We start from the raw sequence: 24,878 nt of genomic DNA, 5'->3' as shown, positions 1-24,878 counted from the left end.
TGTATGGTTCCCTTAAGCAGTATGTAGTGTCCCTCTTTATCTCTTCTGATTAACTTTGGCTTGAAATCTACTTCAGGAAATAGAAAAGGAGGGAGAACTTCCAAATTCATTCTATGAGGCCAACATCACCCTGATACCTAAACCAGACAAAGACACTTCAAAGAAAGAAAACTACAGACCAATATCTCTAATGAACCTAGATGCAAAAATCCTCAATAAAATTCTGGCGAATCGGATACAAAAACATATCAAAAAAATTGTACACCATGATCAAGTAGGATTCATCCCTGGGATGCAAGGCTGGTTCAATATATGGAAATCAATAAATGTTATTCACCACATCAATAGACTTAAAAATAAGAACCATATGATCATCTCGATAGATGCGGAAAAAGCATTCGACAAAGTACAGCATCCCTTTATGTTCAAACCTCTAGAAAAACTAGGGATAACAGGAACATACCTCAATATTGTAAAAGCAATCTATGCTAAGCCTCAGGCTAGCATCATTCTGAATGGAGAAAAACTGAAGGCATTCCCTCTAAAATATGGAACAAGACAGGGATGCCCTCTCTCTCCACTTCTGTTCAACATAGTTCTTGAAACACTGGCCAGAGCAATTAGACGAAAGAAATTAAAGGCATAAAAATAGGAAAAGAAGAACTTAAATTATCACTATTTGCAGATGATATGATTCTATACCTAGCAGACCCAAAAGGCTCTACAAAGAAACTATTAGAGCTAATAAATGAATTCAGCAAAGTGGCAGGATATAAAATCAACACGCATAAATCAAAGGCATTCCTGTATATCAGCGACAAATCCTCTGAAATGGAAATGAGGACAACCACTCCATTCACAATATCTTCAAAAAAAATAAAATACTTGGGAATCAACCTAACAAAAGAGGTGAAAGACTTATACAATGAGAACTACAGAACCCTAAAGAGAGAAATAGAAGAAGATCTTAGAAGATGGAAAAATATACCCTGTTCATGGATAGGCAGAACTAACATCATCAAAATGGCGATATTACAAAAAGTTCTCTATAGGTTTAATGCAATGCCAATCAAAATCCCAACAGCATTTCTTGTAGAAATAGAGAAAGCAATCATGAAATTCATATGGAAAAATAAATGACCCAGAATAGCAAAAACAATGCTAAGCAGGAAGTGTGAATCAGGCGGTATAGCGATACCAGACTTCAAACTATACTATAGAGCAATAGTAACAAAAACAGCATGGTACTGGTACCAAAACAGGCGGGTGGACCAATGGTACAGAATAGAGGACACAGAAACCAATCCACAAAACTACAACTATCTTATATTTGATAAAGGGGCTAAAAGCATGCAATGGAGGAAGGATAGCATCTTCAACAAATGGTGCTGGGAAAACTGGAAATCCATATGCAACAAAATGAAACTGAATCCCTTTCTCTCGCCATGCACAAAAGTGAATTCAAAATGGATCAAGGAGCTTGATATCAAATCAGAGACGCGCCGTCTGATAGAAGAAAAAGTTGGCTACGATCTACATACTGTGGGGTCGGGCTCCAAATTCCTCAATAGGACACCCATAGCACAAAAGTTAATAACTAGTATCAACAAATGGGACTTACTCAAACTAAAAAGTTTTTTCTCAGCAAAAGAAACAATAAGAGAGGTAAATAGGGAGCCTACACCCTGGGAACAAATCTTTACTCCTCACACTTCAGATAGAGCCCTAATATCCAGAGTATACAAAGAACTCAAAAAATTAGACAATAAGAAAACAAACAACCCAATCAACAAATGGGCCAAGGACCTGAACAGACACTTCTCAGAGGAGGACATACAGTCAATCAACAAGTACATGAAAAAATGCTCACCATCTCTAGCTGTCAGAGAAATGCAAATCAAAACCACCCTAAGATACCATCTCACTCCAGTAAGATTGGCAGCCATTAGGAAGTCAAACAACAACAAGTGCTGGCGAGGATGTGGGGAAAAGGGTACACTTGTACATTGCTGGTGGGACTGCAGATTGGTGCAGCCAATTTGGAAAGCAGTATGGAGATTTCTTGGAAAGCTGGGAATGGAGCCACCATTTGACCCAGCTATTCCCCTTCTTGGTCTATTCCCTAAAGACCTAAAAAGAGCATGCTACAGGGACACTGCTACATCGATGTTCATAGCAGCACAGTTCACAATAGCAAGACTGTGGAACCAACCTAGATGCCCTTCAATAGACTAATGGATTAAAAAAATGTGGCATTTATACACAATGGAGTATTACTCTGCATTAAAAAATGACAAAATCATAGAATTTGCAGGGAAATGGATGGCATTAGAGCAGATTATGCTAAGTGAAGCTAGCCAATCCCTAAAAACCAAATGCCAAATGTCTTCTTTGATATAAGGAGAGTAACTAAGAACAGTGTAGGGACGAAGAGCAGGAGAAGAAGATTAACATTTAACAGGGATGAGAGGTGGGAGGGAAAGGGAGAGAGAAGGAAAATTGCATGGTAATGGAAGGAGACCCTCAGGGTTATACAGTGGAGGGGGTAGAGAGAGAGGAGGGGAGGGGAGGGGAGAGGCGGGGAGGGGGGAGGGTGGAGGATGGGAAAGGCAGCGGAGCACAACAGACACTAGTATGGCAATTTGTAAATCAATGGATGTGTAACTGATGTGATTCTGCAATCTGTGTATGGGGTGAAGGTGGGAGTTCATAACCCACTTGAATCAAAGTGTGGAATATGATATGTCAAGAAATTTGTAATGTTTTGAACAACCCACAATAAAAAATTAAAAAAAAAACCAAAAACAAAGTACTATAGAAAAATGGTACATATAAAACTCCATATTAGCAAAACAGTTCTTTAAAAATTGGAAGACATTACCAGATAAACAAAAACAGGAAATTCACTGCTAGCAGACCTGCTCTGCAAGGAAACCTTCAGAATGAAATGAAAGGACCCAATAGGGTAACTCATATCCACATGAAAACCTAAAGAACATTGGCAAAGGTAAGTATGTAGGTAAATATTTTTGTAACCCACTCTCTCTCCTATATGACTAAAATCACAATTGCATAAAGTGATAATCAAAAGAATATATTAATGGGCTTATAGTTATAAAAATTATGTAAATATCATAAAGAAGGGGAAGAGAATGGACCTGTATTAAGTTTTTATATTCTACTGAAATTAAGATGGTATTAATCCTAGTGAGATATTTATAAATTGTGATGTTAATAGCAATTTCCCAAAAAAAACTCCAAGAAAATAATGTGAAGAAATATTTAAAAAAAACAAGTGAATTCAATTGGTATACTAGAAAATATATACCACAAGAAGGTAGTAATGAATTGAGAGGAAAGATATTTTATATACATTCCTCTATATATCAATTTTGAATCAAGAGATTCAACCTATAAAGGACTAAAAATATTTGGAAAAAATTATGTCAGTTCTGACTTTTTTATTGTCATTATTTACTAAACAACACAGTAGAGTGAATATTATTATTTATACATATTTTACATTGTATGAGTATTATAAGTAATCTTGAGATGACTTAAAGGATAAGAGGCGATGTGTGTAAGGTATAGGTATATACTACACCATTTTTAAGATAAGGGACTTGAATCATCTAGAGATTTTGATATCCATGGGGGTCCTGGAACCAATTTGCCATAGATATCAAGGAATAACTGTATATAAGTGGATGTATATTACACACAAAATAGCAGATGTAAGTCCTATTTTATCAATAATTACATTAAATATAAATGGATTAAGGCTTTCAATCAAATGGCAGATATTGGCTGGATGGAGAAAAAGCATGACCCAAATATATGCTGTTTATAAGACACTTTAGGTTCAATGACTTACATAGGCTAAAAGGATAGAAAAATATATGTCATGCAAATAGTAATAAAAGCTAACTCAAATGGCTTAAAGTAGATTTCAAGACAACTTTTTTAAAAATTAGAAACAAAGGATATTTTATAATGATAAAGTGTCAGTTCATCAAATAAAATTATAAACATACATAGTTGATAAAAGAGCTCTTAGACATATGAAAAAAAATTGACAGAATTCAAGGGAGAAATAGGAAATTCAATGATAGTTGGGTATTGCAAGACCCTATACTCAACAATAGATAGAAAAGTAAAGAGATAATCAATAAGGAAATAGAGGAATTGAACAATGCTATCAATTTGAGAGACATATACAGAATATTCCACCAACAATTGTACATACACATTCTTCTCAAGTGCAGTTGGGAATATCCTCCAGTCTAGATCATGCATTAGATCAAAACAAATCTCAATGAATTTAAAAATATTGAAATCATATAAAGTATCTTCTCTAATCACATTGGATCAAATTTAGAAATGAATAATGGACAGCTGGGAGAAATTTATAAGGTATGTGGACATTAAACTCACTCCTCAGTAATCGGTGGGTTAAGGGAGAAATCCTAAGGGAAATTAGGAAACAATTTGATAATAGTGAAAACATTCCATACCAATTTTTATAAGCTAAAGTAGTGCTTAGAGGGAAATTCAAAGTTGTAATTGCTTATGTTAGCAAAGAAGAAACATCTCAAATCAACAACCTAAACTTCCACTATTAGAATACAGAAAAGGTATTTAAGTTTTCTGTACTTTATTTCATTTGTGAAAAGGCATCTAGGTAGCTCCAGCCCAACTAAACCTAAAGCTACCAAAGGAAGGAAATAATAAGGGTTAGAGTGGAGATAAATAAAAGTTGATTCTTTCAAAACAACAAGATTGACAAATATTTACTAGACTAAGAAAAAAGGAAGAAGACCAAAGAAACTAAAATCAGAAATATAAGTGGGGCCATTATTATCAACCTTACAGAAATAAAAAGGATATTAAGAAAAATATTATGAAAGCAGGGTGCAGTGGCACTTGTCTATAATTCCAGAAACTCAGGAGGCTGAGGAGGGAGGATCGAAAATCTGTGGCAGACTCAGCTATTTAGTGAGACTCTGTCTTGCAATAAAAAATAAAAAGGCTGGAAGGATGTAACTCAGTGGTATAGCAGCCCTGGACTTAGTCCCCATTACTGACAAAAAAAAAAAAAAAAAAAAAAAAAAAAAAAGAGTGGGGGGATGGAGAGAATGTCATGAATAATTATATGACAACAAATTATATAACCTGGATGAAATAGACAACTTCACAAAAACAGACACATTACCTGAACTGACTCAAGAAGAAATAAAAATCTCAACAGACCTATAACAAATATGGATATTGAATCAATAATCATAAATTTCCCAACAAAGAAAAACCTCTGCCCCAAGGGAGGTAGAAGAGATGAAAATAACTAAAATTAGGAATGAAAAAAGGAAATATTGCTACTGATTATTTTTTTGGTGGAGGGGAGTGCTAGGGATTGAGTGCAGGGCCTCATCAGTTGTAGGCAAATATTACCTCTGAGCCACATTCCTAGTCCTTACTACTAATCTTACAGAAAAAAATCCCTAATGTTGTTACTTTCTTTTAGTTTTATGGCATGAACTTGATGGTCAGATCCTTAAAGGTCAAAGATAATCAGATTTTTATTTTTTTAAATTGAAAACCCAAGAAACATGTACCTTCCTTGAGTCATAAGTGCAATAGTCACCAGCCACAAGTGGTTGCTAAATACTTGAAATGTGACTAGTGTGACAGATGCCCTGAATTTAATTCTGACTAACTTAAGTTTAAATTGAAAAATAAACACTAGATTAATTGATTAGAAAACATTTAAGTACATTTGGAACAACTTGATTATAAATCTACTTTTGTAATTACAAATTTTATGAAATCTAAATACAGATCAAGTATTTATGATAAAAATTTAGCGTTAATGTTGACATGTGGATATAAAACATCACACTGGATTTCAAAGACTTGGTATGAAACAAATGAAAAATGTAAATAAAATATAGTTAAAATCAGCCTTATTTGTTTCATCTTACACTTCTAATGGATTGGTACCAAAAAATAAAATTGTATATGTAGCTTATGCTATGTATCTCTTAGATGTTTCTGCCTTCAGCCCACAGCAAGTACCTTAGTCTGTTCACATTATTAATGATTTCCTGTTTTCTATGTCTCAATGGATGATGAGTAAGCGTCTCCTCTTTTAAAGGAAATCACTTCAGGAATGTTTGAATGAGGAAAATACTAGATCTCTAAATACTTTTCCTCTGGGCTATCATGAAAGTGACTTTGGTTATCTTCACGTAGGCGCTTTTCCCCTAGAAATAAGTGTGGATGCAGCACGTTTGAGGAAAGAAGATGTATTTTTAAAACTTCCATCACAAAAGTAAATTATTGTTTTATGTTTTCTGTACTTTATTTCAGTTGTGAAAAGCATCTAGGTAGCTCTAGCCCAGCTCATCCAGAGAGATGTGTAAAACTACTCAACCTGAGTGTGACCAATGGTGACCACCCAAAATACTGTCTTAAGGAGAAACAATGCCCTTTCCCTTTACTTTGAATAATTATTTTCAACCTCAGAAATAAATAAATAATTTTTTTCCCAATTCAGGGAATTGAATCCAGTAGTGTTCCACCACTGAGCCATACCACCATCCCTTTAAAACATTTTTAATTTTTAATTTGAGATATAACTCTGCTAAATTGTCAAGGCAGGCTTGAAACTTACAATCCTCCTGCATCAGCCTCCTAAATTGCTGAGATTACAGGCATGTAAGACGGTGTCCAGAACCTCAGAACTTTTATACTCATAGTATCTGCTTGAGAAGTTTATGCCAATGTTCCAGAGGAGCTGAGAATTTCAATCTTCATTTAACAAACCCAACTGACTTCCAGAGCGAGCAGTCTCTGTGCCTCTGAGGGCCATCTGTAGCAAGGTGATGCTTTTTCTTGGGGAGGACATTAGAGATGGGACCCTAAGGGAATCCTTTAATAAAAGTGCTCTTTCAAAAACTTCCCTGAATTTTCATCTTTAAAGATTCTGAGATGTAGGTGACCTCCTTTCCTGTCAACCTCCTCTCCTCTTCTCCGGATCTTCCTTTCCTTCTTTTAGCTTGGAAGCATCTTTTAGTTACCTTATTCCAAATAGAAGCCTTCCCCAAATATGAACACTTGAGAACTATCAATGGAGTTGGGAGAAGAAAATTTTTGAGAAAGTTATGCTGAAATAATTGGACATCCACTTGGGTATGGTGGCTTATGCCTATAATCCCAGTGCCTGGGAGGCTGAGGAAGGAGGATCACAAGTTTGAGACTAGCCTCAGCCATTTAGTGAGGCCCAAGCAACTTGATGAGACCCTGTCCCAAAGTAAAAACTAAAAAGGGCCGATTAATTGTCCCTGGGTTCAGTCCCTGGTATAAATAAATAAGTAAACAAATAAATAAATAAATTCAATGTCCATGCAGAAAACCAAAAAAACTTGACTCCCATCGTACAATACATATTAACCTCAATTTCAAGGGGACTAGAGACCTCAATGTGAAAATAAGAAGCTTTACAATTTTTAAAAATCATTATTATTATTGTTATTATTTTGTGATACTAAATATTGAATCTAGGGAAGCTCTACCACTGAGCTATCTCCCCAGTTCTTTTTATTTTATTTTTTTAATTTTGAGACAGGGTTTTGTTATGTTGCCCAAGTTGGCCTCCAATTCACAGTCCTCCTGCCTCAACCTCTTAGTCACTGGCTTTACAGACATGTGCCACACCCTACTCAGCCACTTCCCTAATCAAGAAAAGGAAAAGAGAAGAAACTGACAAATGGGACCATGATATGACTAACTTTTGTTCATCAAAATAAATCATTAAAGACTGGAAGACATCTTTAGGGTGAGAGAAGACATTTGCAAATCATAACTGCCAAAGGGCTTGTAGCCAGAACACTTAAGTAACTTTTTCAAATCACAAAGAAAAAGGAAAAATCCAGTAGAGAAAATGGGCAGGAGACTTGAACAGGTATTTTATAAAGTTGGCATGAGATGATCAATAACATGGGAAAAGTTAACTTAAACCTCAATGACGTACAGTCCTGTGCTGCATAATGATGTTTTGGTCAATGGCAGACCACATATGTGATGGTGGTCCCAAAGGATGGAAGTAGAGCTGAAAATTGCTTATTAACCTGTGATGTTGTAGCTATCGTGATTTCACAGTGTGAGGAATCACTCCTGTGTTTGTAATAATGCTGGTGTAAACAAATGGATTGCACTGCCAGTGTGGAGTGCACACAACAAGGTACAGTGCATGATAATAATGACGATGATGACAAAGACTGCTACTGGTTTATATATCAACTATACTATGCTTTTTTTTTTTGTTGTTGTTGTTATTTTTTGAGCATCGTCTTTGTGATTACAAAGAAAAAAAATAGAAAGATAGAAATGTGTACTGTACAGTGTGCTGTTACACTGGCAGCAACGTTGTACACCTTGAGTTTATTACATCTCAATTGAATCAAGAGGCCAGGACAAGTAATTGGCCTACACCATAGAGTTTCACTTATGTCCACTCTGGGATGTTTGCACACCAACATAATTGCCTAATGATGTATGAAGGACGCTGTTGATTGATGCATGACTGTATGGCCACACACCCACCAAAATGGCTGAAATTAAAAAAGCCATTTGAATTTTGGTGAAGATGTGGAGGATAAACAGGAACTCACGCTCTGCTGATGGACGTGTAAATTGGTGCACTCATTTAGGAAACAGTTTGGCATTATTAGTAAGAGTTGAATGTGTATATGTACTCTTATGACGTAACCATTCTACTCCTGAGCACAATCCTGATTAAATTGTCACAGTGCTCCAAAAAGCATGTCCAAGAGCGTTCACAGCTGTGTTTTCTGTAGAAGTTCCAAAAAACTTCAACTGCAATAACAACCATGTCCACAGGGTAAAATTATCAATTGTGGAATATTTACCAGACAGAGTACTATATATTCTTAAACTGGATAATTGCAGTCACTTGTAACACCATGGCTGAAAACCGAGCAAAAGAAGCCAGATACAAAAGAATTCATCCTGCTTAATTCCATATATGTTCAAAGATAAGCAAAGAATATATTTTGTAAGTTTCTGGTTATATAAAGTTCAAAAAAGCAAGTGCTGCTTTGGGGACTCAGAAGTTGGTGACTAGGACAACAAGTTGGGACAGTGGTTAGTCCTGCGTGGAGCTGGGGAGGGAGGTACTAGTGAGCATGTGTAGGGATGGGGCTACTGAGGGATATCAATTCCCTGTTCTCTGATCTGAGTCACAGTCCACTTTTTAAGAAGTCGTGTATCTGACAACTGGGTGCATTGGTGCATGCCTGTAATCCCATGGGCTTGGGAGGCTGAGGCAGGAGGATCCCAAAGCATCAGCAATTTAGTAAGGCCCTAAACAACTTAATAAGACCCTGTCTCAAAAAAACAAACAACAAAAAAAAAAAACCCCAAACAACAACAACAACAAATGGCTGGAGACTTAGCTCAGTATTTAAGCACCCTTGGGTTTAATCTGTAGTATCAAAAAAAAGTTGTATACTTGGTTTTATTTGTTTTATGTATGTTATTTTTTTTATAATAATAACAATTTAAATTACCGTCTCCCCTTTTCCTTTACCCCTGCCAGAGGAGCATACATTCTGCCTTCATTTTTTGCCTAGTCTAATACCACACATAACACAAATTTCCCTTCTTCACCCCCAGCCCCAGGTCACCAATAATCTCTTATTTGGCAAATGCAATGAGTTTGTGGCCTCTTCCAAGCCCCTCCCCCCGCCACCCCAAGGGTCTTTCCTGTGAACCCTCTAGTTCTGTCTTCCTTGACTTCTTCAGACACCTCTCTCTCCTGGTTCTGCTTCTCAGTCCCTACCTGTGGCTCTCTCTGCTTCCTTCTCTGCACTCCAACTCTTACCCACACCCTTGCCCATCTCCGTGCTAACAGCCTCGAAATCTGTGTGATTTAGGTTCCAGGTGGATGTGCTCCACAAACTCCCTACTTGATCTGCACTCTTGTCAAAATGCCTGGAATCTCTCAATTTCAACCAACAGCCTCAGATAAAACTCATTCTGTTCCTTATTCTAATGAGAGAGAGAGAGAGAGAGAGAGAGAGAGAGAGAGAGGAAAAAGAGGGAAAAAAATGAAAACAACAACAACAATAAAACAAACCCTAAAACCAAACCGACCAAACAAACAGAATTTTAAAAAAAGAAAAGAAAGATCTCCTGTCTAAAAAAGGCAAGCACTTCCAGGTTGACATCTCATACTGACTCCTCACTCATTAATCAGTCCCAACACCAAGAGCTGCTATTATTTTGCCTGTACTATGTGCTGGGCACTGTTTTTCATAAAAGTGTATTTCTGTATTACAAACACTTTTTATGTGTATTACCTCAGTTAATTCCCTCAACAATCCTGAGGTACCATTATTATCTTACCCTACAGGAGAAGATGGAGGCTTGAGAGCCAGAGCAGCGCTCAGACCCTGATCCTGACTCCAGATGGCCCCTGAGTAACGGCCTCTTACCCCTGTTAGCACCTTGATCCTGCATGTGTCCACTGCCTCAGGCCTCATCTGGATGATTATACTGACTTCCTAACTGATCTCCCAACTGCACACAAATCTCTCTCCATTTTCATTCACCTTCAAGAGGGCCACTAGGCTCACTTAAAAAATAATTGGGTCATCTTGGTTTTGAGAGGTTCCCTCTCTCATGCCTCAGCACACATGGAGGCCACATGATCTGGCACCAGCCTGTGCTGTCCCCCTGCCTCCTGTTCCCCACCCCAGACACATGCTCTTCTCTTTTAGGCTCTGGGACAGTTCTCTTTGCCTGCAGTGTTCTGTGGACCCACCCCACCTCCTGCTTGCCTGGAAAATGCCTGCCCATTTGTTCAGTCCTAACTGCAGTTCTCTCTCCCTCTGTATGCTGTATGGACTCCACAGACCGCCCAGCCCCAACTATATATTTATTTACCAATTAAGACTTATTATGATTCAAGAGAATGGAAAAGATGGGATGGGATAGAGGCAAAGTGATTTGGTGCAAGCCTCTAGCCTGCTCTTCTTCCTGTTCCTCCTCTTCTCTTCCTTTTCCTCCTCTTCTTTTAATTATTATTATTACTTCTTTTAGTTATTATTATTATTGGTACCAGGATTGAACCCAGGGGTGCTTAACCACTAAGTCCCATCCCCAGCCCTTGCTATTATCTATTTAGAGACAAGGTCTCACTAAGTTGCTTAGGGCCTTGCTAAGTTGTTGAGACTGGCTTTGAACTCTCAATCCTCTGCCACCTCCTCCTGAGCAGCTGGGATTCCAAGTGTGCACCACCACATCAGGCTCCCTGCTCTCCTTCTCAAGGGCAAAAACAGTGTATCATGCCTCCTTGAATTGGTGTCCCTTCTTAGCACTGGTAAATACAAGATCCAGAAATTCTTGTTGAAAAGCAAGCTTTGGAAGCAATGAGCCAGTCACTGCTTGTTGGTGATGGAGGTGTTGGTGTGGTACTGTGCTGCTCAGAACCCTGAAGCCTGGAGAGGCTCTGCTTTGATGGAGGAACATGAGGGATAGGAAACAGGGCCCCTGGTGTGTCCTGCTTACTGTGAGCAGCCAGTTGCAGAGATGTGCACCAGCTTTTTTCTCACTATTAGACCTGCTTTCCCCCATGCAGCCCCTCATTTCACTCTTTAACTTATAACAGGTTTCATACTTGGTGCCCCCTTCCATCATTTAATATTCATACAGGGGACCAGGGTATGCTACTTTCAAAACATGCCATTCTCACAGAAGAATATTTTGAACTAAGGTAACTGAGAAGGAGCAGATACGAGTGAGCACTCTGCCCTCCCTCATCTTCCTAAAAGCAAGGCATATTATTTCCCTTGTCCCTTTGTCCCATAAAAGGAAGAGGAGAACAACCCTTTTCACTAGGTGGGAAGTATGGGAAAACAAACCTTCCAAGAATCAGCTTTATCTTCCATTTGTCATCCCCCCTGCCATTTATTTCCAAGTTGCTTTCCCAAAATTTATTGGCCTGAACAGCCCCAAACCTCTTTCCTTTGTCTAGTCACTTCTCCTAATGTGACACCCTTTGTTAAAATGATACATAAACTCTCAAGTTTAACTGCTTCTTTGGGTTTTTCACTTTTTTTGTGAGGTTCCCATGTGAAATTTAAAAAAGTTACTAAAATTTGTAATACTTTTCTCCTGTTAACTCAGTTTTCATTTGTTTAATTCACAGGACTTAGGAATTGTACCTGAAAGGGTAGAAGTTTTTCCTCCCATTTAGTATCAGATGGATATCCCTGTGACTATTGAATAGACAAACTGGGACTCCGAGAGATAGTAACTTATAGATAGAAACAGGGTTCATGTCAAAGTCCTTTTTCCCCTTCTTCTTTTCTTATTAATACCCAAAAGTTCTGTTTTGTCCTTCTAGTGATCATGAGGCCCAAGGGGCTGCTCACACATGCTCATTGCAGATTTTGTGTCTTTTCCAAAGCTCTCATGCTAAGTGTCAGGTCAGGAAAAGAAGCACACCTAGGAACAACTCTGAAAATCCCCATCCTACACCAAATTGGAATAGCCTGTTTTTTTTTTTAAGGGATAATTAATTTTTAAATTAATTTATTAAGGCAGCACTGAGAATGGAATCCAGGTCTTTGAGCATGCTAAGCAAGCTACACCTCACCACTGAGCTACACCCCAATCCTGCATGTTGTTTTTAATACTCCTCCTTCTGAGACTGTGGCACCCAGCCCTGGGATGAGCAGCATTTGGGTTGATGACAGGAGACTGACTTGCTCGTCTGTTCTGGGGCAGGCACCAGGGCCACTATCAGACAGGGGCTGTGGGACCTAGTTTAGAAGGAAGGAGTCCTGAGATGCTTGTTCTATTCAAGATGGAATTTCCCCCAATCTTTGGAAGGATGCCTGCAGGTAAATACTGCAACCATGTTGTGAGCCAGAGGGGGAAAAAAGGGAGGAGAAGGCAGTTTTGTTTCCTAGCGACAGAGCAAGTCTGGATCAACCCTAAGTCATTAAAAGAGACTTTTCAGGTTTGTCAACACAAAAGAACCCAAGAAGAAAATAGTGGGCTAAAATGTGACATTAAAATTCTTGACAGTGCCCCAGTAGTCCCACTGCTTTAGTTTAAGAAACTTGCCAAGTGGGTAAGGAAAGAGCATTTTTTTTTTCATTTATTTGGTTTCAAACAGAAGAAGAAAGTTCTGCTCACCCGGAAGCCAGTGTTGCTGAAGCCCTCGGTTTTGGGGGCTGCTGTACTTGTCAGCTCCATGTTCTTTTCACCAGCTGTCTGGGCTCTGAATTCTCTGATGTCCTATCTGAAGGTCCTCGGTACCTGGGTAAAAGAAAACAGCCTCTGCTGATGTCAAAATGCCAGCTGCTGTGGCGGAAATCTGGACATTGCTTCAGTTTGGAAACTTCTATAATAATCTCCGGAATGACTTGGGCTGAAACCAGATTGGGTGGGGCCAGAGGGGCCAGAAGGGCGGAGTGGAGGCTTCTGGTTCAGGCCCGCCCACCTCTTTTATCCTTCTAATGATTTCCATCCTAGGCTTTCCATGTTCACTTCTGGAGAGAAGACTTCTGTGGTGCACAGACTTTTGTGGTGCACAGGCGTGATACTTTTTCTGTAGACCTTAGTGAAATAGCTCTCTTCTTGTGAATAGTGTTGAGGGAAGGAGTGTTGTTGGTAGAGGAGGGAAAGTAAGGATTGGTTCCTATTAAGTGATCATCTACTCTGAGCCAGGCACAAGTTTGGTGCAGTGTATACAACTATCTCTGTGTCCCACTTGGCCAAAGGGAGGTGGGAAAATTAGCCTTTTGTTTTAGAATCAGCAAGGTAATAGAGGAAAAATGGTAATTAGAAAGCCATTTCACTACATCCCTGCTTCAGGCTGAGTTGTTTTAAAAAATCCTCCAACTCAACAGAAATGGCAGATAAATGAAAGGTGACCAAGTGGTCACTTAATAAAAAGTACTTTATGAAAACATGAGCTGTAAAATTCTTTCAAAATAAGGATTTCCCTTTAGCCTTTTTAATTGAACTACTATGTATCAAACTATTATAATTGTGTGGCTTCTGTGGAAGCATGAAAATGCTTATAATAAATAAAAAAGTAGAGGTTGGGGTTGTGGCTCAGCGGCAAAGGCTTGCCTAGCACATGCAAGGCACTGGGTTAGATCCTCAGCATCACACAAAATAAGTAAAATAAAGGTATTGTGTCCAACTACAATTTTATCATTCTGCTTTTAAAAAAATTTAATACTGCAAAACAGTGGACTAAAGAATGAGAGAAAATACCAACTATTGCTGGTGGTTACTTTTGAGTTGTGGTTTTTATTGGTTGTTGTTATTTTCTCCTTCCTATTCAGCTGTATGTTTTATAAAGGGCCTAACTTATTTTAGTATCATGATAAAGACTATATATAAAGTTAAGGGCTTGCTTCTGGGTTCAAATCCTGGCTCTTCCTCTTAATTATGTCAAACTACAACTTAAGGGAAAACTTAAACTTTTGGCTGTTTATATGGCTTGAGAACTAGGAATAGGTTTTATATTTGTGAATGGTTGAAAAATAATCAAAAGGGAGAATATTTTTTGGCATGTGAAAATTATATAAAATTTAAATTTCATTGTCCACAAATAAAGTTTGGTTGAAACACAGGTATGCTCATCCATTTCTGTACTTTTTATTGCTGCTATTATTCCACAAGGCCAGAGTGGCAGAGATTGTGTGGCTCAAAGACTAAAATATTCACTACTTGGCCCTTTACAGAAAATGTGTTCTGATCTGAGTCACTAGACATGTGAATTTGGGCAAGCAAATGTGTTCTCTGTGCCCCAGATTCTTCATCTATAAAATGAAGCTGATAATGCTCTTTTTAAAGGATTTTTAAAACCTAAGTTTTAAAAAAACTGTTGGAATAGTGCCTGACACATAATTCAATACCATTCAAACTTTATGCTTTAGCCCTTTAATGCTTCTTACTGATGAATAAGACTTGGGAATTTTCATTATTTCTTCCCCATAATTACAAAATGCTATAATTAGTAGTCAGTGAGTTACCAAAGGCAAGAAGCCCATTTGGAAGTGATTGAGAGAGGTAATGGATAAACAAAGCATATATGTGGAAAGCTTCTATTGCAAAATTGTTGGAAGAAACCATTTGCTGCAACCTGTTATAACCTCCATGAAATTGAGACCCAATCTAGCTTAAGGTCATGACTGATCCTTACTTTCTAGAAAGAAAGAAAAATCTTCATTTTACCATTTATGATTATAATTGCAGAAACTTGACTTAAATGCCTTCCATTCTTTGTGTGTGTTAATAAAACTTTAATGCCTTCCATTTTTGCAGAAATCTTTTAAAATGCAATAACCTAATGTGTTTTTTTGCCCTTTGGCTATGGACAAAAAGTCTGAAAAGAGTGCAAAAACACTTGAGAGCATATCATTGTGCAAGTGAGGGCATGAGTACAAGATACTGAAACATCTGCCTGTGTTCTCTGACGACACCAGCAACAAGCAAAAACTGAAACCTAAATAGAATAAATTGTACGTATAACCATGATCCCAAAATGCCCAAACAATGGTCACATCCAGAGAAATTTCAGTTAATATGGCATGGCTCCGAGGCTTGTACTTAAAGAGCTCTCAGAGCTAATGAAAAGTTTTTTTGCAATATCAGAATTAATGACTCTTGATGCCTAGTTTGGAAATAGAAAATGGGATCAGAAATGAGGTGGAAAGGCCCTCTCAGCTTTATGAGACGTTTAAAATCCTTCCCCAGTCATATACAGTCCTTGCTCAATAAGGAATACCTTGCGCCAGGGACTCTAAAGTTGTCCTTTGACCCCTCTGATCTGTTTGAATCCCAGTACCCCTCAAATTTTATTTAAATATTGAAACCATTGTGGGACAAACCAATCACTGGACTTTTTAGTCTAGTCATTTTTATATCCTATTCCAACCTCCAAGAGTTGGCTTAAGAAGACTAAGAACCCATGGACCATATATGTACCAGCTCATTAAAGAGAACCCAAATTCAAACCACTACATGTTTATTAAAAGTATAAAGTTAAGGGGCTGGGGTTGTAGCTCAGCAGTAGGGCACTCGCCTAGCTCGTGCAAGGTCCTGGGTTCGATCCTCAGAACCTCACAAAAATAAGTAAATAAAATAAAGGCATCGTGTCCAACTATACCTAAACATTAAATATTAAAAAAGCATGAAAGTTTAAAAAATGTAGGGTGAGGGATTGTTTTCTTTGCCTTATGCATGCATATATGGTTTTATAGTAAGGTCACTCTTTTAGTGACAACATTTCCAAAAGGAATAAAATGAATTCAAAAAAATTATTTATAATGCTTGGCTGATGCTGAGCATGATGTATTATATGTTACAGTATATGTATATGTAATATATGTATTATAAATTACAGTATAATTTTCATTTCCTCTGGCTGTCCTCTTCTTTGAAGAACATTCTATGTATTATGCATCAACATTTGTCTATTCATCTTGAAGTAGTTTAATAAATAAGTAAGCCAAATAATATTGATTTAATAAATATTATTAATATTAAAAAAGTCAATGTATAAAATAATTTATACTAAATATACATATTTATATATAACTGCATAAATATGTAATTCTAGGGGGTTTACAAGCTGGTTAAATCCAGTTAACCATCACCAGTTATTCAGATGATCCAAAAGAAAAGAAAAAACAATGAAGATGTATATTTGGGCCTGGGATGTAGCTTAGTGGTAAAGTATGTGCCTAGTATGTGTGGTCCTCTGGGTTTACATTAAAAGTATATTTCAAATTGCAAGTACTTGGATTTTTTGGTTTTTTTTTTTTTTTTAAAGAGAGAGTGAGAGAGAATTTTTTTTAATATTTATTTTTTAATTTTCGGCAGACACAACATCTTTGTTTGTATGTGGTGCTGAGGATAGAACCCGGGCCGCACACATGCCAGGTGAGCGCACTACTGCTTGAGCCACATCCCCAGCCCCAAGGATTTGTTTTTTTAAAAGAATTGTCTTTTCGCAGTTAGGTTTTACTTTTCAACACTCCCTCTGAACTCTAGATACCACTAAAGGCCAGCCAGAGAACTCCCAGCAGCCAGTCTGGCCGTGGCCCCTGCTATCTGGATAATGCCCACCTGTTAGCAAAGGCTTATGTGGCTGACTGTGTCACTTTAGTTAAAATTCTGGGAAGGATGAGCTTGGCAGCAGGGGTACACCAATAAAGAAGGGAACAGAACTAACGGCTGTCGAGCACTACAGCATGTATGTACCTGTTAGGTTCTTACATTGTGTTTCCATTTTATCCTCACAGCAACCATTCACCTGAAGTATCAGTATCTCCATTTCCAGGAGACAGAGTGACTTTTCCAAGGGACCCAACTAATAAGTGACAAAAGTCATAATTTGAGTCCATATCTCTGAAACCAATTTCCATAAAGAGTGACGTTCTGGAAAGAAAGAAAGTCTGGAGGAATTAAAACTGAATTAGTACCCAAAGTGCTCACTCCATTTATGGGGAAAGCAAAGCACAAGTGAGGTAAATATAAAAAGGTTAACTAAATGGAAAAACAAAGGCATGGTCAGAGAACCCGTTTAATTCATCTGTGCACTTTGAAATCCTCAACAAATTTGCCATTGCTTAGTTGAGGTTGATTCTTGAGGAGGCCCAAGTATTGGCCTGTCCTCTTGATTTTACTGGGAATGAATGGTTATACTGCAAGCCAGACTGAAAGGATTGTGCTCCTGTCGGTTTCTGTTCTCTGGTGTGATCAGGTGGGTCAATTGTGTGTAAAGCTCTGTAAATTCAGGCCAAGGTTTGAACAGTTTCGGCTTCAGCGTCAAAGTGTACTAGGAATTGGTTATGTAAGAGAAGGTCCTTAGGAAACATGCATTGGAATATTTAGGAATAAAGGGATGTGACATCTATGATTTATTCCCAAATGATTCAGAAAATGAAAACAAAAATAAAAACACACCATGCAAATGTATATGAGCATGAGATAGAATACATGAGGCACTATATCAGTGGTGAATCTGTTATGACAGCTTTGTATTTTTCTTGAAAGTTTTCTATAAGTTCAAAACTATAACAAAATTAAAAGCATTTTTATTATGTATGTGACTCAAGCTCTCTGACTCAGAATTATAAAATTGCTGAGTATTCAATTTAAAAGAACTCAGGGTTGTACCCCAAATATAAATTATCTTTAAATTTTACAATAAATTTAAAAGAAAATGGCTTAAATCACATTTTGCATTTTGACCTAACACATTTTTAGTCTTGGTCATCTCTATCTAATTATTTCGTGTATTGGCAAAAACCTTAGTAGTGTCTTGGCTCTTAAATCAAGTGGTAGAATATTTGGAAATTGAACACAAAGTGGATCAAGGATCTAGGAATTAGACCACAGATGCTGCACCTAATAGAGAACATAAAAAGTAGGCTCAAATCTTCATCATGTCAGATTAGGCCCTGATTTCCTTAACAAGACTCCCAAAGTGCAAGAAGTAAAATCAAGAATCAATAAATGGGATGGATTCAAACTAAAAAGCTGCTTCTCAGCAAAATAAATTATCAATAAGATGAATGGAGAACATACAGAATGGGAGCAGATTTTTTGCCACATGTGTGTCAGATAGGGCACTAATCTCCAGGATATATAAAGAACTAAAAAAAAAAATAACATAAAATAAAAACAAAAAACAAATAAGGGCTGGGGATGTGGCTCAAGCAGTAGCGCGCTCGCCTGGCATGCATGCGGCCCGGGTTTGATTCTCAGCACCACATACAAACAAAGATGTTGTGTCCGCTAATAACTGAAAAATAAATGTTAAAGTTTCTCTCTCCCTCTCTCTCTGCCTCTCTCTTAAAAAACAAAAAAAAAACAAAACAAAACAAACAAACAAACAAAAAAACCAAATAACCCAATCAATAAATGGGTTAAGGAGCTAAACAGACACTTTTCAGAAGACGTACAATCGATCAACAAATATATGAAAAAATGTTCAATGTCTCTAGTAATTAGAGAAATGCAAATCAAAACTACTCTAAGATTTCTTCTCTCTCCAATCAGAAAGGCAGGTATCAAGAATTAAAAAAAAAAAAACAAAACATTAAGTTTTGGCGAGGATGTGGGGAAAAAGGAACACTGATACATTGCTGGTGTGGCTGCAAACTGATGCAACCAATATGGAAAGCAGTATGGAGATTTCTTAGAAAACTTGGAAAACTTGACCCAGCTATCCCACTCCTTGGTCTATACCAAAGGACTTAAAATCAGCATACTACAGTAATGCAGCCACATCAATGTTTATAGCAGCTCAATTCACAATAGCTAAACTGTGAAACTAACCTAGATGCCTTTCTAGATGAATGGATAAAGAAACTGTGATATATCTATATCTATATCTATATCTATCTATCTATACACAATGGAATATTATTCAGCATTAAAGAGAATAAAAGTATGGCATTTGTAGGTAAATGCCTACAATATCATTCTAAGGGAAGTAAGTCAATCCCCCCAAAACAAAGGCCAAATGTCTTCTCTGATAAGTGGATGCTGATCCACAATGTGTGTGTGTTGGGGGGGGGGGCACATGGGAAAAATGGAGGGGAAAAAAAGAATAATAGGAAGTTGAAGAATGATTTGGGAACATCAGAAAACAAGGACATGTTTAATTCTAATCCATTTCCTACTCTAGAAACAATTCATGAGCAGAAAAGGACTATGTCCTTTATACACAATACAACAATGACAATCAAATAAAAGAAACTATAAAACCAAAGCAAAACAGCCTCAGCTTTTGAGTTTTTCTGTTAACGTTAGTTCTGTTACTTATTTGCGTTGCTGGCATTCATTAGCATAGTTCAAAAGAAGTCATTCTAGTTGACGTCCATTCATTTACTCAATACAAATTGTGACTACTCAATACAAATTGTGACTACTAAGAAAAAAGAAATTTCCCAACTTCCTCTTAGGACTCCACATACTGAGGCACTGGCACTACTGAGGAGCGTGGTGCCATGTTTGGCTCTCACCTCCTTATTGTACTTTCTCTTCCTTGCAGGTAAATCTTTCAGGCCCTCTGGACTCTGTTCCGCCTCAGGGCACTTTCATTGGAACAAGGACTGGCCCTTGGATTGGCTTTATCTTTGTTTGGGTCTCTTAACAGGGATATCCTAGACCTACAATGCACCTGTCTTATCAGCACACCTGTGCATCATGGACTCTGCAGTGGACACAGGTCTAGGTGTCAAGGAAGCACAGAGAGTAGGTATGTAAGAGCTCTGAACAACTGTATCTCACCTAAATATGCCCCCCACCCCCAAAGCATCTGACAGGTTGCACCTAGGATTTATTTTTTCTAGAAACACAAGAAAGTTGGATATTTTTGGAGGGTATATCTAAAGGATATAGGAGTTATATGAGAAAGAATAGTCTTAATAATCAATCAAAACACATCAAATTTAATTCATGAGTCCCTAATGGTATGTGTATGTATACATATAATTTTTATATATTTATATATAAAATTTGGTACTGGGATTGAACCCAGGGGCACTCTAGCACTGAACTACATCCCTAGTCCTTTCTCTTTTATTTTGAGACAGAATCTTAGTAAGTTGCTGAGGTTTATCTTGAACTTATGATTATCTTCCCTCAGCCTCCTAAATTGTTGGGATTACAGGCATGTACCACTGTGCCTGGCTAATGATTCTTTAAATGAATAATAATAAAATAATATTAATATTAATGAAATATAGAGAAAAGTTGAAAAGAGGAAAGATAAACATATATATTGTCTATTTCAGGGTAAGCAAATACCCCACTTGATAAGAAGCTATATCTTGTATAATAATGTCAGGAGCAAAGACAAGGGAATTGATAGAATTTGAAAAGCATGATTTTGAGACCCCTTTGAACAACCATTTTCAATTGATATTAAATCATTGGTTAGTAGCCAGACATTATAGCGCATTCCTGTAACCTGAGCTACTCAGGAGGCTGAGGCAGGAGGACTACAAGTTTGAGGTCAGCCGAGGCAAATTAATGAGACCCTGTCTAAAAATAAAAAAAAAAAAAATTTAAAAAGGGTTAGGTTTGTAGTTGTAGTAGATCACTCCTGGGTTAAATCCCTAGTACTGAAAAAAAAAAATTAGTTAGGTAGTTAGTTGGATCCTGGACATTATATGGAAGCAAAGTCACAGGGTGAAGTTGACATTCTGGCATAGGAGGTACTGTGGAATACCCTGATGAAGATGTCAGGTCAATCCCAGTCCAAATGGACAATTTGCTTCAAGTGGGTCCGTCAGATACTCTGAGATTTTGGTGTGGAATAATATGAAATATACTTATTTAATCATTTTGTTTTTGTATATGTATGTATGTATTATTATTTTTTAAACAAAGGCCTCAGAAGTCAGACTGCCTAATTGTGATCTTCTGTTTATTTATTTAGTATTTGGTGGTATTGGGGATTGAACCCAGGGGTGCTTTACCACTGAGTTACATCCTTGTTCATTTTTCATTTTGAGACCAGGGTCTCACCAAGCTGCCCAGGCTAGCCTTAAATTTGCAATCTCCTGCATCAGCCTCCCAAGCTGCTGGGATCTTATAGGTGTGTGTGCTACCATGCCTGGCTTTGGGTCTAATCTAGATTCCTTACTTTTAGGTTGGGATCTTGAGCCGTTTAAGTAACCTCTCAGAGCCTCTTACAGATTTATGGGATCTACTGAGAATCTTACTAGTGACATTATTGGAATGAGACCTGGTATGTACAACAACCCTAAAATTAGCTATTATTATTATAAATGTTTGATTATTTCCTGAAGAATGCATTTTAGAGTCATGATAAGCAAACATCTCTCACCCCCCACTCCAGCCCAGGTCATGGGATTCTAGGTTTCCAGCAGGGGATAATTTGAGAAGCATCATAGCATCAGGACCCAGGTTCCAGGTTCTCTCATCATTAACCTTCTGCAGGACCTGAGTAAGACATTTAAGGACTCTGACCCTCAGCTTCCTCATCATAAGCCTGTAAGACAGGTGGGTGTATAGAGAGGGCCTCATGTGTGGCATCCAGGGAAGAAAGTTGACACACACGTGGCAGGAAGATGTTATTCAGTGTGACTTTGTCCTAACCCCTGGGACACCAAATATGCAAGAGAAAAGCTGATGCTTCTCCCTTTCTAGGGGCAACACACAGACTCTGTTTTTCTAAAATTTGCCACAATGAAACTGAGACCTTCTTTGATTTTACTTCTTCCCAGATTTAATGAGTATTTGTCTGCTGAATCCTTTACATTTTTTATTTTTTCAATTATTGTAATTCTTCCTTAATAAAGATTCCATAACATGAATCCCCTTATAAGATAACAGATTTGTACCCATTTGTACCTATTCACTACATTGTCTCCCCTGCTAGACCATAACCTTCATGAAGGTAGGGTCATTGTTTTGTTCCTTGATGTATTCTAAGCATCTACAATAGCCCTGGTGCATAGTAGATGTTTGATGAATCTCATTTTTGTTTATTTTGTTTGCAGTGCTGGGGGTTGAACCCAGGGCCTTAGGCATGCTAGGCAAGGGCTCTGCCACTGAGCCACACTATAGCCCAAATATCAATTCAATTTTTCAAAAATCCTTATAAAGTTACCAGCTTGGATATTTTTTAAAAAATATTTTTTATGTATGCATACATTTTTTTTAGTTGTAGATGAACACATAGTGTCTTTTTTTTTTTTTTTTTCTTTTTTTTTTCTTTTAAATTTTTATTGTGGGTTGTTCAAAACATTACAAATTTCTTGACATATCATATTCCACACATAGTGTCTTTATTTATTTTTATGTGTTGCTGAGGATCAAACTCAGTGCCTCATGCATGCGAGGCAAGCACTTTACCTCTGAGCTACAACCTCAGCCCTTGGATATTGATTTCTAGTTGTTGACTGAGTATGAACTGACTCTTAACTTGATTCCATAACCTGATAACAAGAAGTAGCACATGGGGTTTAGGTCTGCAGTCTGTGAAATGGGTATATCCACTGTCTCCATCCAGGAGAGTTTTGAGTCAGGGAAATGTCACAGCTGTTGAAAGCATGGGTGAGAGGCCTGGTGTAAGTACGTGCAGCACATGTCACCTACATAGCAAACTGGAATTTCCCTAAATTCTCCCTTTGCTTTATTTACAGGAAGTGTGCAGGAATCCCAATTCCCAACCCTGCCTCTTTGTAGACTCCTCCCAGGCATGGCTGCTAACCAAGACCAAGGATCTCAAGTATTCCAGAGCCGGGGGAATGGGTGGGGAAATGGAGAATACATTTAGCCAGGGACTTCCCCAGTACCTCATCACACTCACTGGGAGTCCATCCAGTGAATAGTGATAGAGTATTCACCCTGGGCAATCCCCAAAATGTCCAAGAGGCTCATAAGTTAAACACCCTAGCCAGGGGTGGGGTGTGTGTGTGTGTGTGTGGGGGGGTGTAGCTCAGTGGTAGAGTTCTTGCCTAGCATGCTTGAGGTGCTGGGTTCAATCAATGCAAAAAGTTAAACATGCATCCTGGGTCACATTGCTAGAACCTTTGGAGTCAAGCAGGCTGTTGTGGTGCATGTTTTCTTTTTAAGAGCTACGGATGCAGCTGAGTGGTAGAATGCCCTTGGATACTATCTGCTTTGCAGACAGGGGCTTTTCTTGCTGTTTCTTAACCTGCCTTTGCATCTCAAATATTTACTGAGCCAAGCACTATTCCAGGTTCCTGGAAGCCATAAGTGCACAAAGCAAAGGTCTCTGATCTGATGGGCAGAAGATTGAATGAGAAAGAAAGAACCAATGATCATGCCAAGAATTTTGCCCTGGACTCCTGGGTGGGGTTGTCATGGCCTGAGATGGGGGACTGTGTAGACCTGGAAACTTTGGGAGCTCAGGAAAGTTCCCTGTCTAAACACCGGTGGAAGCATCTTTTCCATCTCATGCCCTTCTTGAATACCCTGTACAGTCCTACCTGAGCATTAAAACCTGCTCTTTAGCAGATCCCTATCATTATTGGCACTGAACTGTGTGTTGCATCCCAATTCCTATCTCAAGAGGCTAGATTTCCAATATACATCCTGATAAACCAATCTGGAATTGAAAGCATTGTCAGTGAAAATGCATGTAGTACTTCTAGCCTACTGAAATCCTCAGACTAGCAACACAGTGCACTAGAGCCACTAGAGCTGTGGCTGTCGGCTCTGGTGATTGAGTTATGGGGAACTGGGATATGCTGCTGCTGTTCAGCATCTCCAGAAAGGAGCTGACTGCAAATTGCTAGTTTTGGAAGAGATAGAAATCCAAAGAATGCATATTTTCATATGATGGTAAAATTGAAAAATTGTTAAATTGAGCTGGATGGTGTACATCTGTAACCCTAGCAACTCAGGAGGACGAGGCAGCGGGGGTGGCAAGTTCAAGGCCAGCTTTGGCAATTTAGCCAGATCCTGTCTCAAAAAACAAAAAGGGAGGCTGGGGATATAGCTCAGTTGGTAGAGTGCTTTCCTAGCATGCACAAGACCCTGGGTTCAATCCCCAGCACCAAAAAAAAAGGGGGGGGGGAGCTGGGGATGTTGCTCAGTGGTAGAGTGCTGCTGGGTTCAATCTCTAGGACTGAAAAAAAGAAAAAAGAGAAATTGTACATTGAACCGTTCTGAGTCTGTACTATCTTTATATGGATTAGAATGAGGTGGTGGCAGTTGAGGGCACATTGCCTACATTAAATGCCCAGCCCTGACACTAGCTGGGTGACTGTGGCCCATGACTCACCCCCCCCCGCTTTTTTTTAAACAGATGTTGTAAGAAC

At 38.2% G+C, this 24,878-nt stretch overlaps 1 protein-coding gene across 5 annotated transcripts in view; it reads right to left on the bottom strand.

Annotated features, from left to right (window-relative positions):
• LOC114081644 (solute carrier family 28 member 3) overlaps positions 1 to 24,878 on the bottom strand; it is a 113,719-nt gene that overhangs the window by 69,500 nt on the left and 19,341 nt on the right. For 3 of the 5 annotated variants that reach the window (XM_071600513.1, XM_071600514.1, XM_071600512.1), the window contains exon 2: positions 13,225 to 13,347. In XM_071600513.1, coding sequence (XP_071456614.1) covers positions 13,225 to 13,284 — 60 coding nt within the window. In that variant the 5' untranslated portion in view covers positions 13,285 to 13,347. Of the gene's footprint in view, positions 1 to 13,224; positions 13,441 to 24,878 lie in introns of those variants that run through there. The other 2 variants (XM_071600511.1, XM_071600515.1) reach the window with 1 other exon arrangement.

This window comes from Marmota flaviventris, chromosome 13 (assembly GCF_047511675.1).
Source record: "Marmota flaviventris isolate mMarFla1 chromosome 13, mMarFla1.hap1, whole genome shotgun sequence".
In the NCBI taxonomy this organism is placed as follows: domain Eukaryota; kingdom Metazoa; phylum Chordata; class Mammalia; order Rodentia; family Sciuridae; genus Marmota; species Marmota flaviventris.
The sequence above is the reverse complement of the archived record's forward strand: the minus strand, read 5'-3'. Positions and strand labels throughout refer to the sequence as shown.